We start from the raw sequence: 26,081 nt of genomic DNA, 5'->3' as shown, positions 1-26,081 counted from the left end.
ATTTAAATAGGCAACACGCATTTTTATTTTTTATGAATAATTCCCAAGCACTAGACAGGCTGGGTTCTGGGTTAATGTTTATTTATAGTTTAATTATTAATGCGTATGGCGTCATCTAAATTTAGGAAAGATGTGATGTGTAGATTTTATTTTAATTTCGCTGAAATAAACTGAGCGAATTAAGTGTCCCCGTATATGAAACTTGAGATCATTATATATTACAGCCTATTAATTCGCTTGTATTGATAAAAGTCAATGTTAAAAAAAAAACTCCCTCCGTTCTCTCCTCCCTCCCTCGTGCATTCGACTTTGGAATCCCACTGAATACAGTCGTAGGCTCTTAAACTGAAGAGACGTTGGAGTAGCTGTGTCCCTCTTCGAATTCATCTTTTTCATCTTTCACAGAATGGGTATGCACTTTCCATGCCGTTACTCACTTGTAAGCACGTTCGTACTATGAATGAAAGCCGAATCTTTTCATGTTTAAAACGCATTCTTTTTTCTGGTGGCAACGACAATGGTGGAGAATTTTACCGACTAGTAATCGGAACAAATATAGTGATGTGCAATTCGCACAGATTGAATGCTTGTGAAATTACTTTTGTTGAGTAGGCTACATTTAAAAGGAATTGAAAACGAGTTTGCATTTTCGACATTCGTATTGCAAAACACAAGTAGCCTATGCCAAAGCATACAGGTGAAAAAAAGGGGGGGGGGGGGGGGGGGGGCATTTGCTCCAATGAAAGCGACATCTTTAGTTTGAATGTGGTCACAAATTCAAACATTTTTTTGTGACTTTTTTGTAACATGCAAAACATAGAAAGAATAATTAATAATAATTTGCATATTAGTTAAAACACCTTTTTGTCTCGGTTTTTCGATTTCAATGTCTGGGGAATTACAGAGGGGTTCTTAAATTATTTGTTTTGTTTTGTTTATGATTTTTTTTTTTTTTTTTTAAGAACTATGCTATGCTATACTATTTCTCTACCCCATAAAGTGGAATAATAATAATAATAATAATAATAATAATAATAATAATAATAATAATAATATATAATATTAACACCTCTGTAATTCCCCAGCTATTTTGGTTAAGTAGCACCACGTACAATATGGTAGCTATATCTATAAATTAAGTTCAGATAGGAAATGATGTAGAAAATGGCTGTTAATTTTTTTTGCTGTTGGGTTTACATGAAACACATCTAAAGGAACTACTTCAAGTTGATTGGTTCATATATTTTATGAAACTACAGTAGTTGTAGAAGCCCTTTTTACTTGTGGGGCCTCCGCTTAGGTAAACGGCAAGATCAATGTCCATGCATTGAAGAAAATAATGCCAAAAAGCATCACATGAATGTCACAGGAAATTATATACTTGCATCTAAAATAAAGTTACAGAAATGCATTTGCTTTTTAGATTACTATTTTGAAATGTTCATTACAAACCTCTGCAGATGGCAGTCTGTCTGTATTAAAGGTGGGAATTTCAGCATAATGTTTAAACTACAACTGGTGGGACAGCGTGTATGTTTAGGTAACTATGTGTTCCTCCATCCACTACAAGTCAAAACCTGAATGGGAGAATAGTGCAAATTCTTAGAAGAGAGAGATAGCCATCAGAATGAACTTTTTCCAATGATAACCTTAACAGCTCTACTTACTCTGGGGTTTCAGTTTGGGTTTTTTTGGCCGTGAAGAGAGTTGGAGATCGGCTGAGCTGTGCAGAGCGCAGATACAGAACCAAGGGCCGAGTTCGCAGCTGAAAGTTCTAGAATTTGTTGGAAGGAGAATTGTGTTGATTTTCTGCAGCAGGCGAGGTCACAGTTCTACAAATTCTACTCAGACCTACTTTGCCCTCAGGTTTATCTGCAATCTTCAGAAGTGTAATAATAAAAATAATAATAATAATAATAATAATAATAATAATAATAATAATAACTAGAGATGTGCATTTCCTGGAGAAAATGCGGAGTGTGATTGCGGCAAATCAGTGGACTACATTAACATTTTTGCTATTTAGCAGATGCTTTTAATCCAAAGCGATTTACAAGTGCATAGGTTCTTCAGCAAGTTAAAAACATCACATCCATAAATAGCAAAACATGCATGAACAGCTGTTTTAACCAAAAAGCAATAGTCATCGTCAGTGAAATAATGTTTTCTTTTTTTTTCTTCTTTTTTTTATATTTAGAGGGAAATCTGAAGGGGGGGGGGGGGGGGGGTGGATCAGGAGGGAGGACTACGGTATAGCCTGAAAAGGTGTGTTTTTAGTCTGCGTCGGAATATGGGGAGGGATTCTGCTGTCCTGACAGTGGTAGGCAAGTCATTCCACCACTGAGGAACCAGAATGGAAAAGAGGTGTGAACGTGCAGCTCGACAACCCGGTGCTCGTAATCAGGGGACCACAACAAGGCAAACAGAGCTGGCAGATCGGAGTGGTCTGGGGTGCAGGGAGCGACTATTGCTACTACTGCTAATACTATGGCAGTCTAAATATTTCCATTTACAAGCTGGTGTATCTTTGACAGCAGTAATCTGTCATTACTGCCAACATTTGAAATGTACATTTTATGGTGAAACATTTACTAGTGCAACTAGACAAAATAGAAAAGATGTGATCAGTTAACCCGTTGGTTGATTAGGAGGTAGGAGGTGGAGTGATCCATTTACAATCAAATGCATTGTTCCAAACAGTTTACTGTGGTAGGCCTATTTTTTGGCTAATGTTTTTCTTATTTCTCAGCCTCATAATGGCTTTAATTTGCACAATGCTGGTCCTCATAGGCAAACGCCAGTAACTCCAAAGGCAATCAAAATCCTAGAATCAAGACTATATACTGAAAGGTCTCTTTTACCTGCACTAAGGCAGTGATTTAACACACCTCACTAATGCAGATGGTGAAATTAGCTGTTAGCTGGCTACTCTTCAGCAATAAGTAAAGCTGGTGATAGTAAAACAATAGACAAGACCCCATACACATACAAAACACAGTTAGTTACTCTGGGCACCCTTGATAAATATGCACCAAAATAAAGTAATTGACATAAGCTTTATTTTCCAACATTTGTTAAGTATTGCACTTTATCAATGATTCAGTGGAACTTTGCATGCTTATTGTCGGAGCCTAGTGGCACTCATGACCCTTGCAGAGTATTTTTGTAGGAGGAGAGACATTTTCCGTGGTTAATCTCCAATTCTCCTTGGGAAAAGTCCATCCCACGCATAGGCCTAGATTCTCGCCAGGTTTCGAACACAGTCCGTCCTGTTGTACTTCCCTGTCCTCGAAAAAGATTCAGCGGTGCACTCACTCGCTGTACAGCCTCACAATAACCCTTCCCATTCTGGAAACCTTAAAAGCTGATTCAGCTTTGACCTCGCCTGCTGTAGAAAATCAACACAATTCTCCTTCCTACAAATTCTGGAACTTTCAACTGTGAACTCTCCAACTCTCTTCACGGCCAACAAAAACCAAAGTGAAACCCCAGACTCTTTCACATTGAAAAAACTCCAAAAACTAATTAATTAGAAACCCAGACAGGTTTTAAAATGAAGAAACACAACTTCAGAACAGTGGAACCAGTTGCAGAATTTCCAATAGTAGTCTTTATTGAAAAACGGGCAAGTAAAACAGGCAAAGGTCGGATGCTGGCAAACAGGAGTGTAGAAGTCAATATAGCCTGAATTCTTCAAGGTATGTATACGAGAAGGTGCTGGAAACATTCCTTAGAGATTCTGGTCCATGATGACATGGTAAATGGTTGGCATTTATATAGCGCCTTTATCCAAAGCGCTGTACAATTGATGCTTCCCATTCACCCATTCATACACACACTCACACATCGACGGCGATTGGCTGCCATGCAAGGCGCCGACCAGCTTGTCAGGAGCATTTGGGGGTTAGGTGTCTTGCTCAGGGACACTTCGACACAGCCCGGGCAGGGGATCGAACCGGCAACCCTCCGACTGCCAGACGACTGCTCCTACTGCCTGAGCCATGTCGCCCTCACAGCTGACATGATGGCATCACACAGTTGGTGCAAATTTGTCAGCTGCACATTCATGCTGTGAATCTCTCGTTCCACCACATCCCAGAGTTACTCTATTGGATTGAGATCTGTTGACTGTGGAGACCATTGGGGTACATGAAACTCATTGTCATGTCTGTGTTATCCTGCTGGAAGGAATTATCAGAGGATAGGTAGACTGTGGCTATAAAGGGATGCACATGGTGAGAAACAATACTCAGGTAGGCTGTGGCATTTCACAAGGCACAATTTGTATTAAAGGGCCGAATGTTTGCCAAGAAAACATTCCGCACACAATTACAAAACCACCACCAGCCTCAACTGTTGATGAAAGGCAAGATGGATCCATGGATTCATGTTGTTTATGCTCAATTTTGACCATGCCATCTGCAATGACTATTCAGAATCAGCCGAGAAACCAACTATCCAATTACATTTGGTCCCCTAAAATGGGGGCCTGTCTGGCACGAACAATCAACAATTCAACAGTCAAAACCACTTAGATCAACTTGTTCCCCATTCTTATGTTTGGTCTGAACAACTGAACTTCTTGACCATGTCTGCATGCTTTTATGCATTGAATTGCTGCCACATTGATATTTGCATTAACAAGCTGATATACAGGTATGTATGTATGCCCGCACACATGTATGTACACACTTTATTAGATATACCTGCTCGTTCACGTTATAAAAACCCTTCCTTTGTCATTCTTTCACAGCAAAGTGTGGAGGCTGTGGCCCGGGGTACAAGACTCCTCTGGATGCTATGAAGGGTGAGTGGAACAACATGTTTTCGGAAAGATACAGTCCCAGGCGGGGAAAGCAGCTGCTATGTTTGTGTTGGACGGGCCACTTAGGAACTGCTCTCACATTGTTTTATGGCATATCTGATTCCAAGGGCCTCGTGAAGAGATTGTCTATCTGCCCTGTATTTATCGCAACACTGACATCCTGAAACCCGATTACCTTGCCACTGTGGATGTGGACTCCACGTCACCCACCTATTGTGAGGTAATGTCACTTCTCACTTTGAGGTTTTCTTTTGATGTAGTTTATGTATGAGGTAATACAGTAGCAAAAGAGGTCTGCTAATGGAGTCCTGGTGTGTGACATGGGTTCTCTCAGGTCATTCCACATTAAGACTATTCCATGCATTAAAATATCATAGCCTTAGAATGGAAATAGTAAGCTGGTTCATATCAGCGCATTTATAATCCCAGGGCACACCACTGGGTCCTGCTTTTTGTCCATACAGCATCACACAGACAACTACTGTACATTATACTGGCTTACGTGGTGCTATGTGTGTGTGTGTGTGTTGTGTGTGACTGATCAGGTGATCCACCGCTTACCCATGCCCAACCTGAAGGACGAGTTGCACCACTCTGGATGGAACACCTGCAGCAGTTGCTTTGATGATAGCTCTAAGAAGCGCAACCGCCTTATCCTGCCCTCCCTCATCTCCTCCCGAATCTACGTGGTGGATGTGGGCACAAATCCCCGGGCCCCAAGCCTGCACAAGGTACGATCCACATATTCCTAGGGGATTATCCAGCCTCAGCTAAATCCATCTGTATTTCAGATCAGTTCCAATTCAGCCAGAAAGTCTTCATTTACATGCTGTCCGTATTCCTGTACCACAATTTTATAAATGACTTTTATTATGTAATAAGTGTATTTCAGTTGAACTGGTGGGCAGATGGGCCCCTCCCCACATCAGATTCTGCTCAAGGTTTTTACTAGTCAGTAAGTTTTTCCTTGCCACGACCACCTTAGGCTTGCTCTAGGGGTGGGGTTCAGGCCTGGTTCTCTGTAAAGCTGCTTTGTGATGATGTGCAAAAATCACATTTCAAGTAAAATTGAATGGAATTGAATTTGATTCAACAGCCTCCCCAATATTAGGACACATGCTCCTCAAGTGGATGTCCTTTTATACCTGGATCAGGGAAAAGCAGATCTAAAAGGCATCCCACCTCTCCTGGAAGGTCCGGGAGTTTCCCGGTGCCGGGTTTGAGGACAGTGGAACCAATAGCAGACTCAGGGGTATGAGAAATGGCAGGTTTAACAGGGGGCAAATCCAAAACGTAATCCAGGGACAGGCAATGGTCAAAAATCCAGACAGACAGGTACATGCGGGACAGGCACAGCGTAAATGTAACACAGGCAGAGTTCAAAAACCAAAGAGACAGACCAACCAACGAAAGTACAAAACAAGGTCCAAAAACACAAAGTTGAAAGCCAGGCAGAAAAATCCAAAACTGAGCAAAACCACACAGAATAACGAGGAGGCTAGAACCAGGGGAAAGGAATACTAGGAACTCGGAAACAGGAAGAGACAAACCAGCAAAGTGAAACTGAAAAGGACAGGTATAAATACACAAGGGAATGAGACAACCTAGGCGGGGCATGGAAGTGAGGGTGGTCTAACAAATAGACATCAGGTGAGAAACATGAAAGGGCAATAATCCAATAATGAGGGAGGCACAAAGACGCGGACTGGATTCACTAAGACACACATGAAATCCAAACGGCTCTGGACTAGGGAGTGAACAGTTGCACAGAGTTAAGGAGCGTAGAGATAGGGGAGAGCAGGTGCGAACACTTAGCTGAATCAAGGCAAGCAATTTAGGGATAGAACAGGGAGGCGGAGCAGTATAGAAGTCTGTTAGCTTACATGATTAAATTACAACTACCGAAACTACTGACTGTTAGTTAGTTAAACAGACAATTAGTGTATTAATATAATTTAGTACTGTCCAAAACCTATGTTAGTAGTTAGTAGTTAGTAGTTAGTAGTTAGTAGTAGATTAGTGCTATCTATAAACATGAATGGAAAAAAAGCAGGAAGTAAGAGAAAACAAGACTAAGAAGGAATCGTGGGAAACCGAAAATTTTTATTCACGCAGACAGGGAAGTGACTCGGGCTCAGAACTACATAGACACAGACATCACAGGGGAAGATGAGTGCAATGAACTCAGAATGTCAACAGAAAACCAGACATGATAATGAAAAATAATACATTTACAAGAATAGCAAAATAAACTAACAGACAAAACTCAGGATCATGATACCCGGAATATGTCAGCTGCTCCCTGATACCCGTAAGTGGGCAGAAGTGTCCCGCAAATCAGAAATATGTACCAGGCAGAAGTGAAGTTTAGAAATGCACATTATTTTGTTGCGAATTCACAGTCACAAGGAAGGAACCAAAAGGTGCATGGAAATCCCGGTAACACTTGATTTTACAGCCCATTAATTACCTGGGTATGTCCACAGCTACTTGTGTAATTATTACTGTGGGTAGCTAACAACTTTGATTTCAGTGGTGAGTACTGTGTAACAAAGTCAGTCAGTACCATTTGTAAGTACTATGTAAATACTTTTCACAGCCCATTTCATAGTACTTACCTCTGAATAGTTAAATAATAAGTACCTGGTACTTTTACACAGTAAGTACTAGGTCATTAACGGGCCGTAAAATAAAGCGTTACCGCTAAGTAAAGCGCTCGCCAACTCCCTGATCAGCTCTCAGTATTTTCCTAATGGGGGCGACATGGCTCAGGCAGTAAGAGCAGTTGTCTTGCATTCGGAGGGTTGCTGGTTTGATCCCACGCCCGGGCTATGTCGAAGTGTCCCTGAGCAAGACATCTAACCCCCAAAATGCTCCTGACGAGCTGGTCGGTGCCTTGCATGGCAGCCAATCACCGTTGGTGTGTGTGTGAGTGTGTGTATGAATGGGTGAATGAGAAGCATCAATTGTACAGTGCTATATAAATGCCAACCATTTACCATTTATGTTTGTTGTCTGCAGACAGTGGAGCCAACTGAGCTGTTCTGGAAGTGTGGCCTTGCCAACCCCCACACCTCACACTGCCTGGGCAGTGGCCAGATTATGATCAGCTCAATGGGGGACCCCTCTGGCAATGGCAAGGGTGAGAGCCAAGCCAAGACTCGAGGCAGCGACGTGTCATGGTTACAGATGCAATCCTGGGAATTTAAGAGGGCTTGAGTAATTATAGCTATGTAAATTGAGTCAGAGTAAAAAAAGGATAACTGATACAGTTAATTAGTTTTGGACTGGATTGAGTGTTCATTCTTCCTTAAAGAGTAATTCCACTCACTATTTCAGCAAGAAATGCTGAAATAATTTTATCTTGGGTATATTGACCCTTTACAGAGAGGGACATGAATAGTGACAGGTAAGTTATTATTATATTATGTTACATTATTACATTACTGGCATTTAGCAGACACTCTTATGTTTCAAGTTTCAAGTTTCAAGTGTCAGGAGTACAACAAAGATAAGGACTATGGCCTATTTGATAAATCTGACAATGGATTAAATCTAAAACTGTATTTTTGTTGTACAGCACCATGCAATAGAATCATAAACACTAATGTAGGAACAATAAACGGCTTACATAGCCAAATGAAATTAGCAAAAATATCATGCTAGCGAACAAATTATTACACAAGTAATGACACACTATTGAGAACTGGTAAACAACAACTACCAATCAGTTAAAGATTACAGGGAGGTAGGGAGGAGTGGGGAGAGGTGCATCCTGAAGTGGTTTGTCTTCAGTCTGCGCTTGAAGGTGGTCAGAATCTCTGCTGTTCTCACCTCTATGGGGAGGTCATTCCACCACCGTGGAGCCAGAACAGACAGTAGTCGTGATCGGGAGGTGGAACTATGGAAAGGTGGAGGCACCAGGTGTCCTGTGGTGGCTGAACGAAGATGTCTGGCAGGCATGTAGGGTCTGATTATCTTTTGGAGATAAGCTGGGGCCGACCCCTTAACAGCTTGGAAAGCTAGCACCAATGTTCGGAATTTGATGCAAGCCATGACAGGCAGCCAGTGTAGGGAAGTAAACAGGAAGGTGTCGTGGAGTGTCTGGGAAGGTTGAAGACCAAACAAGCTGCTTCATTCTGGATGAGTTCTCGGAGACGAACAGTTTGTTGTCCATCACCACTCCGAGGTTCCTTGCACAGGGCGATGGCATCACCAGGGTATCCCCTAGGGAAATGGGGAAATCAAGAAGGGGAAAGGTTAGAGCAGAAATTAAGATAATTTCAGTCGTACCTGGGTTCAGCTTTAGTTGGTGGTTGTCCATCCAGCTCTGGATGTCACTCAGGCAAGCAGAGATGTAGGCTGTCAGATGGTGAGAATGTCAAAGAGTTGGGTGTCATCAGCATAGCAGTGGTAGGACAAACCATGAGCAGTAATATTGCAAAGGCTGCTGCATAGGTGAGTCATATTAATGCCAATGTCTTCTGCCGCTGTAGCCTATCCACTTAGAGGTTTGACGCGTTGTGTGTTCAGAGATGCTCTTCTACATACCACTGTTGTAATGTGTGGTTATTTGCATTACTGTCACCTTCCTGTCCGGTTTGAACAGTCTGGCCCTTCTCCTCTGGCCTCTGTCATTTACAACGCGTTTCTGCCCACAGAACTGCTGCTCACCCGTCTGGCACCAACAAACATGGTCATAGTCGTAGTTGGTGCCCGAGTTAAAAAAACTGAAAGTGAAATTATTTAATGTGGCAAGGGGAAAGTGTAGAAAATAGTGAGAACATATTTTTGTGTTTGAAATGATCACACCACGACACAGTTGTAGCATCAATAGCATCAACACAACGTCTGTATACTTCCGAATCTGTGATCTCACTAGACCAGAGCAACACAATTCAATAGCCATCACTTAGGCATAATACAATGATTGCAGCACAGTAGAACAATGCTATAACTTGATGCATCACTGATAACCCAGTGTGCAAACATAACATGTATGGCAAACAGGAACAAGCTGCATTGCCAAAGAAGGAGTCACAAGTCAGAGTTTACTGGCAGGGACAGATGGACACTTAACAGGGGAGTTACGAAACTACAGTCTCTAAAATGACCGCATAGCAAACCTCCCCAAAAACACATACTTTATGAGCTTTGCAAAGATAGTATTTATGGAAGGCCATTTCGAAACTGCTTGTATCCAAGGTTAATATTCACACAGATTTAGTACATTTAGACTGATGTGAGGAGCACAAAACCTGGACCCCAGAGCAAATGAAAACGTAATATTTAATTTTCTTTTACTCCATTTCCCTATATTTCAACATTACATTATGTACATTACATTAGAGGCATTTAGCAGATGCTCTATCCAGAGCGACGTACAATGAAGTGCAAATCCCAGGGACAAGACTACATCTGAAATAATTTACATTTGGAGAAAGCCACATTAAACCTCCAAACCAAATGTCTGTTGCCAACTATTAAACATGTTAGGGGATCTGTCATTTGTATGAGCAGCCATTACCTGAGAGTCTGATTGTTGCACTACATAGTATGGTGCAAACTCTGTTCCGTCATGATTTTCCGGTATTGTAAGATGATAACACCCCCATACACACTCCTAAACAAATTGCTTTCGTAAACACAGAGGTAAAGTCACACTCCTTCCATGGCCTCCAAAATCACCCGACCTGAACATCATTTAAACTTTATGGTGTATTCTGGACTGCAGAGTGTGGACACAGTTTTTTTTGTGTATTTTTCTTTTCTGTTATTTTGTCCACTCCTGTATTCCTGTTTGTTTTGTTTAGCATATTACAAAGTAGCCTAAGTAACAAAATTGTTTGACAAGGCAATGACCATTCATCAGACCAAGACAAAAAATAGTCTTCATACTCTGGCTCATCTACTTACCTAGTTCATGTTAACAAAGTTAATTTATATAAAGCAAGTAATTAAAGGGTTAAGGGCCTTGCTCAAGGGTCCAACGGCTGTGCGGATTTTATTGTGGCTACACCAGGGATTAAACCACCAACCTTGCGGGTCCCAGTCATGTACCTTATCCACTACGCTACAGGCTACCCCTTTTAAATTTAGGAGTTTACCAGTTTTCTTATTTCTTCTATGGCTTTACATTTTTCACTAAAGAAGCTGTGGTGGGATTCATTCAGACTGACTGCTTTTTCAACACTTCAGTATATACAATGCAGTCTGCAAGGATTTGGAAGGGGCAAAATGTTTGTTCTTTTGGCTGTGTACTCTTAATTGTGCTATGGCTCTACTTCTATACATAGTCGCTATGACTATGTATAAAAAGGGATGTCATCTGAGGGCCCTGGCCCGGTTCTGTGTACTGCATTACATTCAATATCTACCTTTTTCAGTGGTATATTTCTGTTTGTGTATTTTGTGTCTGCATGTTTGTATATTTATTTAACATTTTATATCAATGTCTGTGTCCCAAGGTGGCTTCATCCTGTTAGATGGGGAGACATTTGAAGTGGTTGGTAACTGGGAGCTGCCGGGTGAAGCTGCCCCCTTTGGCTATGACTTCTGGTACCAGCCAAGACACAATGTCATGATGAGTACTGAATGGGGCTCTCCAAAGGCCCTTGCCAATGGCTTCAACCTGGAGGATGTCAAAGCAGGTGTGGTGTGCCATTCATTTTGATATTTTAAAAGTGAAGAAGAAGAAGACATGGGTTCAAGGAGGTCCTTCACAGTGGAAAAGAGACGTGGTAACTAAAAGTAGCTGTTATTGTGGAGCAGAAGTTTTTTATGCTAAGCAGGGTCAGAGATCTGACCTTTCACTCTTGTGGTGAAGTTTCTGCCCCTTGGAAGTCAGGGAGGCGAGCACACTAAAGGCAGAATGCAGCCATTTTCTTCAGCAGAATCTTTGAAAAGCTGAACCTACAAAAAGAGGTTTTTAAATGTTAGTGTAGCAGCACCACCTGGTGGTTAGAGATCCAGGACTCATGGACTGGAAACAGACATCACAAGGTTGAGTGTGTGGCTTTGTTTGTGACTGGAAATATAGAATATACATTTGGTTGTATTTATTTTATGCATTATTGTGGTAGTACAAAAGAGCAAATGTGATATTTTCAAACATCATAGAAAAAGATTTAAACATGATCGAGGCTGTCCAGGTGGCCAGAGCTCTTTTCTTTTGGAATTACTTTTGCAAAGTACTGTATATACAAAGTAGGCTTTGGCTCTATGAAGTATTATTAAAGTAGTGTATAGTGCTGCGCTTTAGTATGATGTATGAGCTTAATTTGAAACTATATGTTCATGTCGTTATTACTGGAAATGGTACTGAATATACAGTACATTTAAATAAGATATATTGCAATACTTCACACTATGTGGCCAAAAATACAAATGATTGTTGCTTTCAGATACTTCATTGCATTTTTAAATAAATTATTGGCACCCATGTCTGGCAATGCACGAAAATAAACAATATGATTATTTGAGAAACTCAAAATGGCAAAATATTTGTTAATGTTTCAAATCAAACCTAATCGAATCAACCAAAATCAATCATTAATTTCATAAAAAATAGATTTAACCAAAATCAAGGTTATTAGCACCCCTGGTTTAGTACTATTAATAGTTTAGTGCATCCACCTCTGGCAAGGATTAGAACTTGGAGTGTTTTCCTATAATGCTTGAGGTTTAAAGGTTTAAAGAACAGATTTGGAGGGGTTTTGGACCACTCCTCTATGCAGATCCTTCACATTCTGCTGTCTTCAGTTCAGCCCACAGGTTTTCGATTGGATTGAGGTCTAGCACCTGAGATAGCATTTGCAACAACAATTCTGTTGTCATTGAACCATTTCTGTGTGGATTTTGCTATGCTTGTCATAGTCATAGTCTTGCTGGAAAGTCCACCTACATCCAAGCCTCAGTCATGTGGTAGAAGCAACCAGACTATCAGGCAAAATTGCCTAATACTTGGTGGAATCATTATCATTATAGGATTGATCTTAACAAGTGCCCCTGGACCTCTGGAATTAAAACACCCCCAAAACATCACTGACCAACCACAATATTTGTCTCTCCTTTTATACATAGGGGCAGCCTGTAGCGTAGTGGTTAAGGTAAATGACTGGGAGACACAAGGTCGGAGACACATGGAGACACTAATCCCAGTGTAGCCACAATAACATCCGCACAGCTGTTGGGCCCTTGAGCAAGGCCCTTAAAACCCTGTATTGCTCCAGGGGAGGATTGTCTCCTGCTTAGTCTAATCAACTGTACGTCGCTCTGGATAAGAGCGTCTGCCAAATGCCAATAATGTAATGTAATGTAATACATCTTTGATGTCTAACATGCCAAAGTTTATTATAATATTGAGGTTATCCCAATAATGATATTGTATTTTTGTGCATTGCCAGTTAGGGGTGCCAGTACTTTTGGAGCCCACAACACCTTGTAGTACATTTTTGCAGATAATTTTGTATTTTGAGCTGCATGTGAAAAGTGTCGTACCCAAAAGTAAACTTCATTCCGATATAATAATAAAAACAAAATAAAAACTTTTTATGTACTAGCCAACATATGGAGCATCCATTTTACAAGGATCATTATTTACATATGTTACATTTACTAGATACACATTGCATATGGCTGCCTATGTTGATGTATGAACCTTTGGTTGGCATTATACTACTTTAGATATCTGAATGACCTTTTGTCTACAGGCCATTATGGGACAAGCATCCATGTTTGGGACTGGACAACTCACAAGCGTATTCAGTCCCTGGACCTGGGGGAAGAAGGTGCTATTCCACTGGAGATCCGATTCCTGCATGACCCGGCAGCCTCAGAGGGTTTCGTGGGTTGCGCGCTTGGTGGAACAGTCTTCCATTTCTTCAAGACTCAGGTGGACACATCCTCGATTGTAACAGTGTTGCTTGGCTCATAGTTATAGTACATTTTCATTCCATCCAGTTTTGATCATATAATCCCAGCTGAAGAAAAATACTTAGCAGAAGGTTCTGGAATGATCTAACGGTGATCTTACATTACCTTCTCTCAAACACTGTGTCAGCTCTGAGTGTGCTCATGTGGGCATGTGTGTTTCTGTCTGTCTGCAGAAGGGGAACTGGGAGGCTGAGAAGGTCATCAGTGTTCCCAGTAAGAAGGTGGAAGGATGGGTCCTGCCAGAGATGCCAGGTAAAGGGCATGTGTAAAGATAAATTGGGGAGAACAACTGTTAGGGAGGGGCAGAGTGGAACCAAGAGCACCGCATACGGAGTGAAGGATGTGCAGTTATCTCCTCATCTCCTGCTCTACTACTTGTTCTGTTGACTTGTCTGAATGTTGCCTGCTTGTTTTCTGTCTCTTAGGTTTAATCACAGACATACTGATCTCCCTCGATGACCGTTTCCTGTACTTTAGCAACTGGCTGCATGGTGACATTCGGCAGTATGACATTACAGACACCAGAAACCCACATCTTGTGGGCCAGGTGAGATCAACCTCAAACCTGACTTGAGCATTCAAACCTCTGAACTGTTGAAAGAGAACTGTATTCATGCTTACATATTACAGAGTTTGCATAGCCTGACGATGTTTCGTTCAAATTTGAATTTCTTCTATATACAGGCACTTTCATCTCTCAAAATTGACCAGTGACCTTATATGAATCAAAATACCACTTAGTACTACACACCTAACATTTAATCAGTAAGATTAACAATAGGCTCTGTGGCACACTTGTGCCTGTGTGGAATTTAGATTTCTGAAGATTTCTGGTGTAATGATACCTCATCTGTTTGTGTGGAAGGTGTTTCTGGGTGGCAGCATTCAGAATGACAGCCAGGTCAAAGTGCTGGAGGACAAGGAGCTGGACAGCCAGCCACCACCCTGTGTGATAAAGGTAAACATGATGAATGTTAAAATCGCACACCCTATATTTGGATATTATTTTATGGCCATAACTGTTCAGGTGTATTTAGTGCAGTTTGGAATGACGGTGTTCAGAACTATTCAGGATTCATCAAGTACTACAGTAGTTAAAAACATCTGTTCTTGCCTGTATAAGTGAAAAGGGCCAACTGAATGTTGTCAAGTCTATGTTGTAGAGTGTTTATTAGTCTGTTGGAATGGTACTGTTCAGAACTATCTGTGTTCCACATCATCAGGGAAAGCGTGTGCCAGGAAGCCCTCAGATGCTGCAGCTCAGTCTGGATGGGAAAAGGCTATATGTCACGACCTCTCTGTACAGTGCCTGGGACAAGCAGTTTTATCCAGATCTTATCAAGTAAGACACTTCTGTCCATTGCATGGGGTCTAGTTGTGCATCAGCAGATTAAATGATACAGGGAATGCACAGGAATAATTTGTGTCCTCCAGTGTGAAGTAGTAATGGAAGCAAAGTTCTGAAGAGTTCTTCCTGTTGCTAAAAATGACACCTAACCTTTTTGTGAAATTGTGTATTCTGGCATTCGACAATTCAGACAATCATACACTAATACTGTATAGCCAAGCTCAGAGGCAAGAGTAAGTGGACGTCTGCTACAGAATATGAGGTGACTTCTAGAGAATCAATAAGAGAATAATTAGTTATCATAGCTGGGGACCATTAATCTTTGGCTTGGTGAGTTAATCATAACTCTTGTTGTGCTCCTGTTGCAGTGGTGTCAGTAACTCATGAGATTCCTGCAGAGGTTTAAAGAGGGCAAACTGAGTGAAGTTCAGAGACACAAGTTAGCAAGTGAACATCTGCTCAATGGCATTCCTTAGCTGTTTAGCTCAGCAGACAAATAATATTTTTAGTTGTGGGGGCCACCTGTGATTTAAATTTCACAGCAGACCTAGCCCCATTACACCTGTAATATGCACTGGAAGAAAAATACTTTCAACCTGAACAGGCATGTTTTGTGGGAGATAATAACACCTATCACTTGGTGACGTCTCCTATTTGGTATCATAATTGAAAATTAAGATATTATGTGACTTCATTATTGTTTTCCATTAATTCCATAAATTGATCATTGTTATTGGATACTTTCTCTCCACAGGGAGGGCTCTGTGATGATGCAGATTGATGTGGACAATGTGAACGGAGGCCTGAAGCTCAATGAGGATTTCCTTGTTGATTTTGGAAAGGAGCCTGGTGGACCAGTTCTTGCCCATGAGCTACGATACCCTGGAGGAGACTGCAGCTCTGACATCTGGTTATGAACAGGATTTGCTTCCTTCCATGCACTCCCATTGCTGTTATCTCCTGAAATGATTTCCAGGGCTCCTAACTCAGCCTAATGCAGTTAATCTATTTCACATACGCCATGTGTACTGTAGTTATGCAATTCACCCATCGTGCTTGCCACATATTTGTTTCATGATGCATCTTAAACCAATGAATATTCATTAAAATTCTGTACATCCATTTACTATATGGTAGCCTACACCACTTCCACCGATGATCTCACTTGTTTTAGGTGTGGTTTCATGTGTGATTACAAGTGGCTTCATCACAATCATTGATTGTATTAAGTGTCAATCTGTAATATTTTCATATGAACCCATTTAATCCTGTTGGTCACAATTGTGACCGTAAAAATATTTTTTGCCACCAGTCACAACCGGGGCCATGCAGAGACCTTTTTCAAAGTCAGGAAAGCATACAGACTGATAATAACTGTTTACGACACCCAGTTATTGTACATTATATATTTAAATGATTGTAAGCGGTAATAATACAGATACTTTCTTTTTTTATCAAATCAAAATCAGCCACCCAGAACCACCTCCCCTACGTATGTGCCTGTAACCGACCGATGTGGCCAAATCCACCAAAATTGAAAAATTAAGGATTGGCAGTTTACCTTGCAGCCTTGCATTGTCAGGCACAGACCAATGTATTTGTTAATGACCTTAATGACTTAGTGATTTGTCATAGTAGCCTATTGATATACAAATAAAATGTATTGAACAGACTTGTGAATGTTTCGACCCTCACAACAACACTGATTCTTGAAATGCATTGTGAGCGAATAAACGGTATGACTACGTTGCTTTGTGTTGCATTCTGTCCTACGGTTAAACTTTTCCTCCAGAGTACAAACGCCCTTTGTTCCAATGTGGTCCCCAATGTGGAAACGAACCTTATCGAATATACACCTTACGATTGTTTTTCTGTTACTAGGAAGATTTCACTGGGGAATTCATTAGCTGAGTTAATGGGCAGATTTCCAGCGAACACCCTATCAAAATAAACTTTCTGAAGAAAATACAGCAGTTTAGCCAATCATATTAAAGACATATTCTGTATCCAAGTGGAACAAAAATAGTCCGCCAATGAGAGTAGCGTTTACTCAGTAGTCAGGCAGACGTCAACAGTGTTGTCCAATCACAAAAAAAAAAACGAAGGGGGATTTTTGCAGTAGCTTTGAGTCAGGTAGCTACTTTGTTTTTCCTCACAAAATAAGTTTTTTCTGCTACATTGTTGAAATAAGAGAACTGAAATGTTTTATCCATTTAATATATTTATATAAGTTATAAGTGCTTAGCTACTGGAAAACTTTTAGTTGAAATGATTTGTAAAATTCCATACTGAATGTTAGCTAAGCCAGCCAGTTACAGCTGTATGTTAGCTATAGTTAGCTTGTTAGCTACTTGCTACTCAGCTGTCATACTAGCTAGCCTAGCTAAAATGAAGTAGCATATTAACGTATTCTTTATAGCTAGCTGATGTTAACTAAACATGATGTAATGGGATATGTAAACTCGCACCGTGACAACGTTATACACGTTTACTGTAGCTAAACTAGAGTCTGGAAGCTGGCTAGCGTTAGCTAATATACAGCTGTGGATCATTCGAATAAAACGAAAGCGGGAAGCATGAGCTGAAAACGAATTTGAGCGCATGGCAAATTGTAGTACTAATGTTAGCGGGCTAGCTAATGGAATGCACTGAATTTCTATTCATTTTACGCACAGAAAGTTAAACTAATGTCCACTGAACTGATAAGCTAATTGTCTGCGTAAGTAACGTCATTAACGTTATATTCTTGAAAAAGTGAAAATTGGCTCCAGCATATGAGATTGCTTGCTAGCGAAGTTGACAGCTAGCTAGATAGGGTTTGCACAAGGTAATCCCGCAAATAGATTTCTGCGTCCGAAATGTTTTGCTAAATAAAATGGCTGTATTTTAGTAGCATGCCATTCAGATCGCGGATATAATCGGCAGTCGTTAGCTGGTCTCCTACTTTCCTTTCGCTCGTAGCTAGCTAGCTAGCTAATGTAACACGATTTGCATCGGTGACTCCACAACGTTTGCTGTGTGCTATACTGTGTCACCATTTACCCAACTTAGCTCTTCGCATACGACCAGTTGATCGGTAGCTAGCTAGTTGTACGCATGGATTGCTGGCTTATTCTTTTCACTACAGTGGAGAGAGCAATAACTTACTAACTGCTGACATTAACGTTACCACTGGCTCTACGGTGCAAGCAGTTAATTATTTTATAATAATTAATAAATAATAAATCGGCACAATTCATTTTATTCAAATGCTTCGTTATTTCAATCGGAGTGAAATACTATACCACATTTTTGTTCTCCACATATATTGACTTGTGGAATATATTTACAGATTCAATAATAACAATGCAGAGCTATTGGGTGCAGGCAGGTCATAATTTACTAGTAACCCAAGGGATATTTGGAGATATAGGCAGTTGGCAAGTTTATGAGTTACTGCCTTCTGCCAAAACCGTTATGTAACGTTATGTAATATGTACCCATTGCATCAATCATGTCAATCTAATACTATATAATTGCAGTTTGTTTAGATGACATAGAATATTAAATGTAGTGGTAGAAAGGGATGACTTGAACAATTAAGTCCAACTAGGAACTGTATGCATTCAAAAACATCAATACTAGGACTCACATTTTGATTCAGAGGGCTGCAGGTCCACTACATGCTAGTCCAAGAGTACTTTAAGTTTCCAGAGGTTTCAATAACAGTCTTTTGCAGGAATTGCCTCCCTCTGTAATGACACAATTAGATGTGTTGATATGTTTCACTACCATTTTATGGTATGGATGAAGCCCAATAAGACAGGATGAAGCAACACTATCATTCTTATTTTTATTATATTTCTAGATTCTGATGGTATCTTTAGTTGAAGTTGCCCTGGCAGAGTGTGGAAGTCATGACAGAAGACAGCCTTCAAACAGTGACCTCGAAACGGGGCGGGTTGGGATCTGGAGATGTAGACACAGAGCCCAGCATGCTCCTTCAGAAGCTGAAGAGCAACATATCGTAAGGGCTGCTTGCTTTTTATGTCACTGGATTATTTGCAGTAAAGTTGAAGTACAGATCTTTTTATAACCCGGGGCCCTCTTTTGGCAGATGGCCACATTGCATGCAGAATCACTGCAGTGTGACCAATACAAAAAAAAAAAAACGGTCAGCATTCCTTTGTCCCTCAGGCGACCTGCTCGACTGGGTGATTGTAAATTGGAATGGTGACCTATTTTAAAGTGTGCCTTTTTTTTTTGTGTTGACTTCTCAGTTGTGCATCCGACTTCATGCACATCTTAGATGCACAGTGTGTGCCCATTTTTCTCAATAGCTTTAATGGTCAGCACCCTTTAACGCGTGTTTTTGTTTATTTGTTGTTCGTCTTCAATGTTTTTTTTCTTTTTCTTTTTCCAGTAAGAATGTACAGACCAAAGTTGACACAATTCTGGTGAGTTACTAATATAATTCTGCCATTATGTTTGACCCCCACAGTGCATAGCACATGCAGTCAACCAGAGCTCTCTGTGTCCTCTCATTGTGTCTCCACAGCAAGACGTGCAGAGATTCTCTGACAATGCCAAACTGTACCTGTACCTCCAGCTGCCTTCAGGCCCCGGTGCGGGGGAGAAGAGGTAGAAACACTTCCCAGACAGTCGCACACATCTTCATTCTTCCATGTATTTATTCCAGGGAGTAGAGCAAAACATTATTATTTTGCATAACATTAATATTGTTTCACCAGTCTTTGTTTAGCGGTACGTGTATTGGAAATTATGAAGTCATATTATTTCAGGGAATGGGAAAAAGGGAAAATTCTATATTTGCTCAATATTGAAGCATAAGATTAATATGTCAGCATGCTCTGTGTGTTCCTGCACACTGATCTGAGTTTGTTTGCTCTGTTGTATTTCTCGATGGTGACTTTTATAAACACATTTTTATGTAGTTGTATGTGTCCCTTGCTCCAGTAAACATTTGTTGCCACATTTGTTATTGAATACATCAGTGTATTAAAATTATAATAAAAGAAAGCATGGGCAGTGTTCATACTTGTTAAAACATTTAAAAAATGTATTCAGATAAAATATAAAGCTTTATAAATAGCCAGGCTAAAATTATGGGCACTGAGTTTTGCATCTAAAGTGTCAATATTGGCTCCTCAGTGCTGGTGAGAGAGCTTTGGGACAGTATAACTAGAGGTCCCACATCGCATTGCGCGGAGCCAGGTTTTGGGTGTTGTTAATGGACCTGCATAATGGACCTGCATGGGCACAGTGTAATGTGCATTTCCCTGCGGAACAGCAGCAACAGTGACTCCAGCGCCTGGAACTCAGCAGATCAGCTGCACACCTGTAACTGGATCCGCAACCACCTGGAGGAGCACGCCGACACCTGCCTGCCCAAACAGGACGTGTACGAGACATACAAGTGAGCAGGCCTTACGTCACTCATTTTCACTTCCAGATTAAATTCAATATTTCATTACCACTTATCAGTTTGCTCATCAACACCATTGAACAGTCTTTCAAAGCTGTGCTGCTTTTTAAAACTCACTCAATTTAAATCTGTTGTTTACTGAACTGGTGCCTGGTCTACCAAACCCTGTGTGAGTCATTTTAGCGTCTACGTTGCAAAACTCCCAAATGTACATTGCACTTGTCATTTCTGCTCTAGGGAAGTAGGCGGTGGTGGCAATGAGCATCATGTCATATTAGCATTTGCTCAGCTCCAGCTCTGAGGCAAAGAAGCCGCCAACAGCTTTCCCTGAGATGTGTGTGTCTGTAGCACAGGCATCATACTACCTGGACCCACAATGCTCCAATTCTAGCTTTCAACACTTTGGTTCATCTCTCCCAGTCTACCACCAGTCTATGATTCATTAAATGAGTAATTCAGCAGCTCATTTGAAAAAGAAGGTGGAATAATAAGCAGTTGTTTTAAGTAGTTTTATGGTATGTCACACAGAAAAAAGACGTGGATAGGTAAACACAATCCGAAGAGCGTTGTGCTGTCCAAAGTGTTCCTCTGACATTTTTGCGTGGTTTTTTTGTGTGTTGCTACAGGAGATTCTGTGATAACTTGCAGTACCGGCCACTGAGTGCTGCCAATTTCGGCAAGATCATCCGCGACATCTTCCCAAACATCAAAGCACGAAGGCTTGGCGGAAGGGGGCAATCAAAATATCCTTTCACACCAGTACACTTCTACCAGTAGTCAGCTGTCTGTTTCATAATGTTCAAACAGATAGTGAATACCGTACTAGAATATGGTCAAAGCACCTTTCTGCAATGGTTGAGTGAAGAAACCAACGTCATATCAGTGGCCTCCTGTTTTAATTACAGTCCTTTTGAGGGTCCCAATTAGAGACATTTAAATGTTTAATATTGTGCTGAAATAGTGTGACGAGATGAAAAGTTGGCACTATTTATAAAAATTGTCCAGACACAACATTGTGTCCTCTAAGGTAACAGATAAAACTGACAGACAGGTACACACATTGTTATGCTTAGATGAAGGCACCATCTTCTGAAAGATTCTGAGCTTGTCCGGGTACTCCCTTAACTGCCATGTGCACGTACTGCTACAGTGGAATCCGCAGGAGAACAGTTCTGAACATGCCTCTCCTCCCAAATCTGGACCTCAAGAATGACCCGGTAACTCTTCTCTTGTCTTAAATATTCAATTTGTTTTTACATGAGTGAGTAAATTCTCTGGATGCAAGGCTTTTATCATTTTTTGGGACCCCTTGATTTACTTCCTTCGACCCTTCAAAAGTTTACATTAATTAGATCATGTTCAATGCCACTACATTACTAAGATGTTAATGTTAGCACATTTTACAGTGCATTTTGATTATATGTAGAACAAATATTGGCTCATATAAGTCACTGAAGCTCATTGCAGTGTTAATGAATGGTCCTGTTCTCTGTGCAGTCAGAGCTGACCGAGTTGGTGCAGTCCTACAACCAGGAGGTGATGGAGGCAGCATGCGAGTTGATCTGCGACTGGGCACAGAAGATCCTGAAGCGCTCCTTCGACACGGTGGTGGAGATAGCGCGCTTCCTGGTTAAGGAACACATCGTCAACCCTCGCTGTAGCCAAGCAGAGCTGATCAGCTCGGCTACGCTGGCCGGTGAGTGACCGCAGTCCCCCAAGGTCCTGTCTACGCTTCTCACCATGATCCTTCAACAGGTCCCATGATGAGATGGTGTCCAGGGCTCTGATGGCGGCCTGTAGCGTAGTGGTTAAGGTACATGACTGGGACACGCAAGGTCGGTGGTTCAAATCCCAGTGTAGCCACAATAAGTTTCGCACAGCCGTTGGGCCCTTGGGCAACCCTACATTGCTTCAGGGGAGGTCTCCTGCTTAGTCTAATCAACTGTACATTGCTCTGGATAAGAGCGTCTGCCAAATGAATATAATGTAATGTAATTCCTGTGTTAAACCCCACAGAGGGCCCTGTGAGACCCATGAAGGTGATGAAGAAAAATCAAGCCCAGCAGAAAGAAGGCGGGGCAGAGGGTGAGGGAAGAGGCTCTGAAAACAAGGTACTGCATCTGTCACACCAGCAACTCTCATTTTAACCAATCTGAAAGCAAGGTACTGTAGTGGGCTTTTCCTTTCTTCCTCTTTTTCAGAAGGACAAAGAAGGAGGGGAGCAGGTTTCACCAAGCAAGCCGGCGCAGGGTGAGAAAGCAGTGAAGGGGGCAGAGTGTGGTCGGTCAGGTGACCGTGACGTCCAGTTTGAGGCGGTGATGAAGCGTTTCCCCCAGCTGCTGCCCCGCGGTTCCGTCCCAGACAAGACCCCGCAGCCGCTCCGCTCCTCCCCGCCCACGCTGATGCCAAAGGACGTAAAGGTCACGCTGCCCATCACCATGACAACCTTGCCGCAGCAGCAAGGGGGCACCCTCCCTGTCTTCAACATGATTTCATACGTGTCGTATCCTGAAAAGGAGAAGGCCTCGGCTGTTTCCGTGGCAACCGCGGCCCCCACGCCGGGAGTGGTGCAGAGGGCCCGTGCTGTGCCAAAGCGGACCCCAGAACCGCCCACCGGTGAAGCGGTCGCAGGAGCCGGGGGAACACCCCCCAAAAGAAAGAGGGGCCGACCCAGGAAGCCACGACCGGAGGAGACAGGGCAGCCCCCGCCTCCTGCTGTCCAAGCCCCTGCCCCTCTCTCTGGGGGGGTCATCCAGAAAGCCCTGCCGTCCATGTCCTCCCACATGCAGGCCCAGGCCCAGCCTGAGGTGGTGAAGATTGTGATCCAGAACCAGCACGGCCAGTTCCTGGGGGCCCTCCCGTCCACCCTGGAGGCTCCAGCCATCGTGGACAATGTTGGTCTCAGCACTAGCAGTGCACAGGGGAGCAGAGGCCACAGTGACAGCCAGCCAGTGCAGGAAACCTCCCAGAATGCTCTGCTGCTCCATGCGGTGAGCCAGCCTGTCACGTCAGGGACACAAACCTGGGAGACAGGCAGGGGCATGGTGGAGGTCATCAGGAGAGCGCCAGTCACCAGGGAGGGGCCCACCACTGTGGCCCCAGCTTTGGCCCTGAGCTCTCAGCCTGAGGAGAAGCAGGAGGTGGAGATTACTCTCACCCCAGCCCACCCCTTCACAGAGTCACAACTTGCCTCTGCCCCCTCGGCGAGTAGCACTGACTGTCCCCAGCCTAGTGCAAGCTCCCAGACTTAAACCCTGTCCATCTCAGGAGACAACGAGTGGCACTTCGCTTCCAGGTTCCTACTATTGTCTCTCAGAAGAAGGTGTGATATTCTTCCCTAGTCATTTCGTGGAAATACGTGACATACTCTTAGAGTAGCCTATTGGATTCATCCCACTGCATAAACACATTGGTGACAGCTGACAGCAGCCCTTCAGTCAGCTCTAAGACTTGTTAGCAAAATAGCAAGTCAGTTCTGTGGTGTTACTGGTGCTGCATTTTTTTAACAGGGAGGTTTCAAAGCCCTATGAGGGTGTCTTTAAGTGCAAATGAAATGGTCTTTACGGGTTTTGACTCATAGGTATGAGTATCAGTGCTACCCTCATCAGGGTATTGATTCTTCTGTGCTTTTATTTTATAATACATTTTGGGATATTTTGTACAGATGTATCATTTACTGTGCAGTTAATGAATGTTAAACTGCTCCTTATAATCAAATGCTGTACCCTGTCAGAGACCTACAGTGGGCTTTTCAAAGGGATTTTCTTTTGTTTTCATGCCATTGTGTGTTATATGTGGAAGTGAATTACCATCTCCTCATTCACCTATGGCAGGGCAAATAGCAGCTGGGGTATGTGAATGTGGCCCACCACAACTCCACAAAAGAGAGTAGATCATATCTTAAAAGGACTTTGAAATGAGGTGATGGTATGCAGTACTCAAAATGTCTTTTGGCTCAAAGCACATACAGTACTATGGATTGTACTGTAGGTATTAAATATCAGCCAATGTTATTTGTGTGCATTTTTATGGTCTGAGGACTGTTACTTTCATTAATTGGAGAGACTTGTGGAGGAAAGTGCAAATGTCTTTGTCTGCCATGTTTGAATTTGCATTTATAACTTATTTTTCTAATGTTATTATTTGCTAACGTATAATTATTTTCCCTGAAATGTTATATTTAATTTTTAGTTACAATGCCTTCACAGCATGTAAAAGTGGTTGTCACACACTTTTAGTTGTTGGCATTTCAAATATTTTTTGAAACCAAGCGGATATTCGCACTTCGTTCCTGGGCACTGTGGAGTTGATTGCACCTCTTTTGCCTCTTAGCACATAGCTGGCAGTCTGCAAAATGTAAATGCAATTTAAACTGTTCATATAAAAAGTAACAACGTGACTTTCAAATTTAGTTTTTGCAAAGCTAAGGAAAGATGGCAAACAAATCATTAGCCACCAATAGCCCAGACTGTTAGAGAAAAACCCACATTGAGAAACCATTCCATGGCTTTTCAGTGCTTCATCTTGACTGAGTCAACAGTGTTGCTAAGTTGTAACTCCACCCATGAGGTCAACTTCAATACTTTCAGAAGACTAACAAGTTCCTTCTGTAATGTCGAAAGTCTTAAGTGCACAACCTGCAAATTGATTTGAACGGCACATTTTGCAATTTTCCTCTGGAAATATCTAGGTATGGCCAGGCTAACTGAACTTAAATCTAAATTATTCTGTTCTGAAAATGATATAGTATGAAGACATTATGAACTATATAAGTAATATAATATTATATTGTAAAATCAAAATTTATACTTCTAAAAGTATTCAGCAATTCAGGTGTTCTTCATCAGTACCTAGCAAATGTATAAACAAACCATTTGCCTGTGCATTATTTTCATGGATCATGAACGCAGCAGGGGTTTTCATAATATGATTGTATATTTTCTACTTCTTTTCATTTCAAATTTCTAAAAAGGCTTATGGCTTGCACTTTCTTTTTACCAAATTATTTTTAATTTGTCTGCATAAAACATTGAATAATATAAATATAGCACCTTATATGTTGTTTAAAATATTTAACTGTGCACTTCTGTGATCTCTTCCAATTAATAAGTATAAAATGCAGCTAATGTGAATATATATTTTCAAAAATGCTTGACATAAATGTTGGGTTAGTGTGAGACACTGTTGTTATACTTTCATGGAGTATTACAGTCAACTTTTCAGTCAATAACTGTCTTATTGATGTTTAATTTAAACAAAGTTTTCTACTCTGCACTGCCATGTATAAATCTTTTTTTTTTTTTTTCTGACAACAATCAAGTAATTTCAGTTAGTGATCCACCTTCATTCCTGTAGGTTGACAGTTACTCAGCAGTAACTTATAACACAATGTTATCTCTTTCAGAGTACATCCCTTGGTGAAAATTTTTAATCATCCTGTTTGGTATGAAACTCCAGTGCTGAAATAAAATACAAAAATAACCAAACTGAAGATAGTTTCTTGTCTGAAATTGAGCAAGTTAATGAACTCAACCCTGAAAACCAGTTAG

At 41.5% G+C, this 26,081-nt stretch overlaps 2 protein-coding genes across 4 annotated transcripts; both read left to right on the top strand.

The window, feature by feature from the left end:
- The first annotated feature begins 162 nt into the window (after positions 1-162).
- Positions 163-16,857, top strand: selenbp1 (selenium binding protein 1). The gene is made up of 12 exons (XM_061248417.1): positions 163-410; positions 4,754-4,807; positions 4,933-5,045; positions 5,371-5,556; positions 7,847-7,967; positions 11,293-11,475; positions 13,537-13,718; positions 13,933-14,011; positions 14,185-14,306; positions 14,625-14,717; positions 14,983-15,101; positions 15,862-16,857. Exons 1-12 carry the CDS (start codon positions 407-409, stop codon positions 16,022-16,024), a joined length of 1,419 nt encoding a protein of 472 aa, XP_061104401.1. The 5' UTR covers positions 163-406; the 3' UTR covers positions 16,025-16,857.
- Positions 16,858-17,168: 311 nt separating this feature from the next.
- Positions 17,169-26,023, top strand: LOC133135406 (DNA-binding protein RFX5-like). Of its 3 annotated transcripts, none has more exons than XM_061252402.1 (10): positions 17,169-17,240; positions 18,955-19,113; positions 19,510-19,543; positions 19,645-19,727; positions 20,401-20,523; positions 21,159-21,275; positions 21,671-21,749; positions 22,030-22,228; positions 22,549-22,643; positions 22,734-26,023. In XM_061252402.1, exons 2-10 carry the CDS (start codon positions 19,004-19,006, stop codon positions 23,781-23,783), a joined length of 1,890 nt encoding a protein of 629 aa, XP_061108386.1. In that variant the 5' UTR covers positions 17,169-17,240; positions 18,955-19,003; the 3' UTR covers positions 23,784-26,023. The 3 variants fall into 3 exon arrangements, with proteins under 3 accessions (XP_061108386.1, XP_061108370.1, XP_061108379.1); XM_061252386.1 differs by having other exon boundaries at positions 20,398-20,523; XM_061252395.1 differs by lacking the exon at positions 17,169-17,240 and adding an exon at positions 17,431-17,826 and having other exon boundaries at positions 20,398-20,523.
- The last annotated feature ends 58 nt before the right edge of the window (positions 26,024-26,081 follow it).

Source organism: Conger conger, chromosome 1 (assembly GCF_963514075.1).
Source record: "Conger conger chromosome 1, fConCon1.1, whole genome shotgun sequence".
Classification (NCBI taxonomy): Eukaryota; Metazoa; Chordata; class Actinopteri; order Anguilliformes; family Congridae; genus Conger; species Conger conger.
Note: the sequence above shows the minus strand (reverse complement) of the source record. Positions and strands in the feature narration are given on the sequence as shown.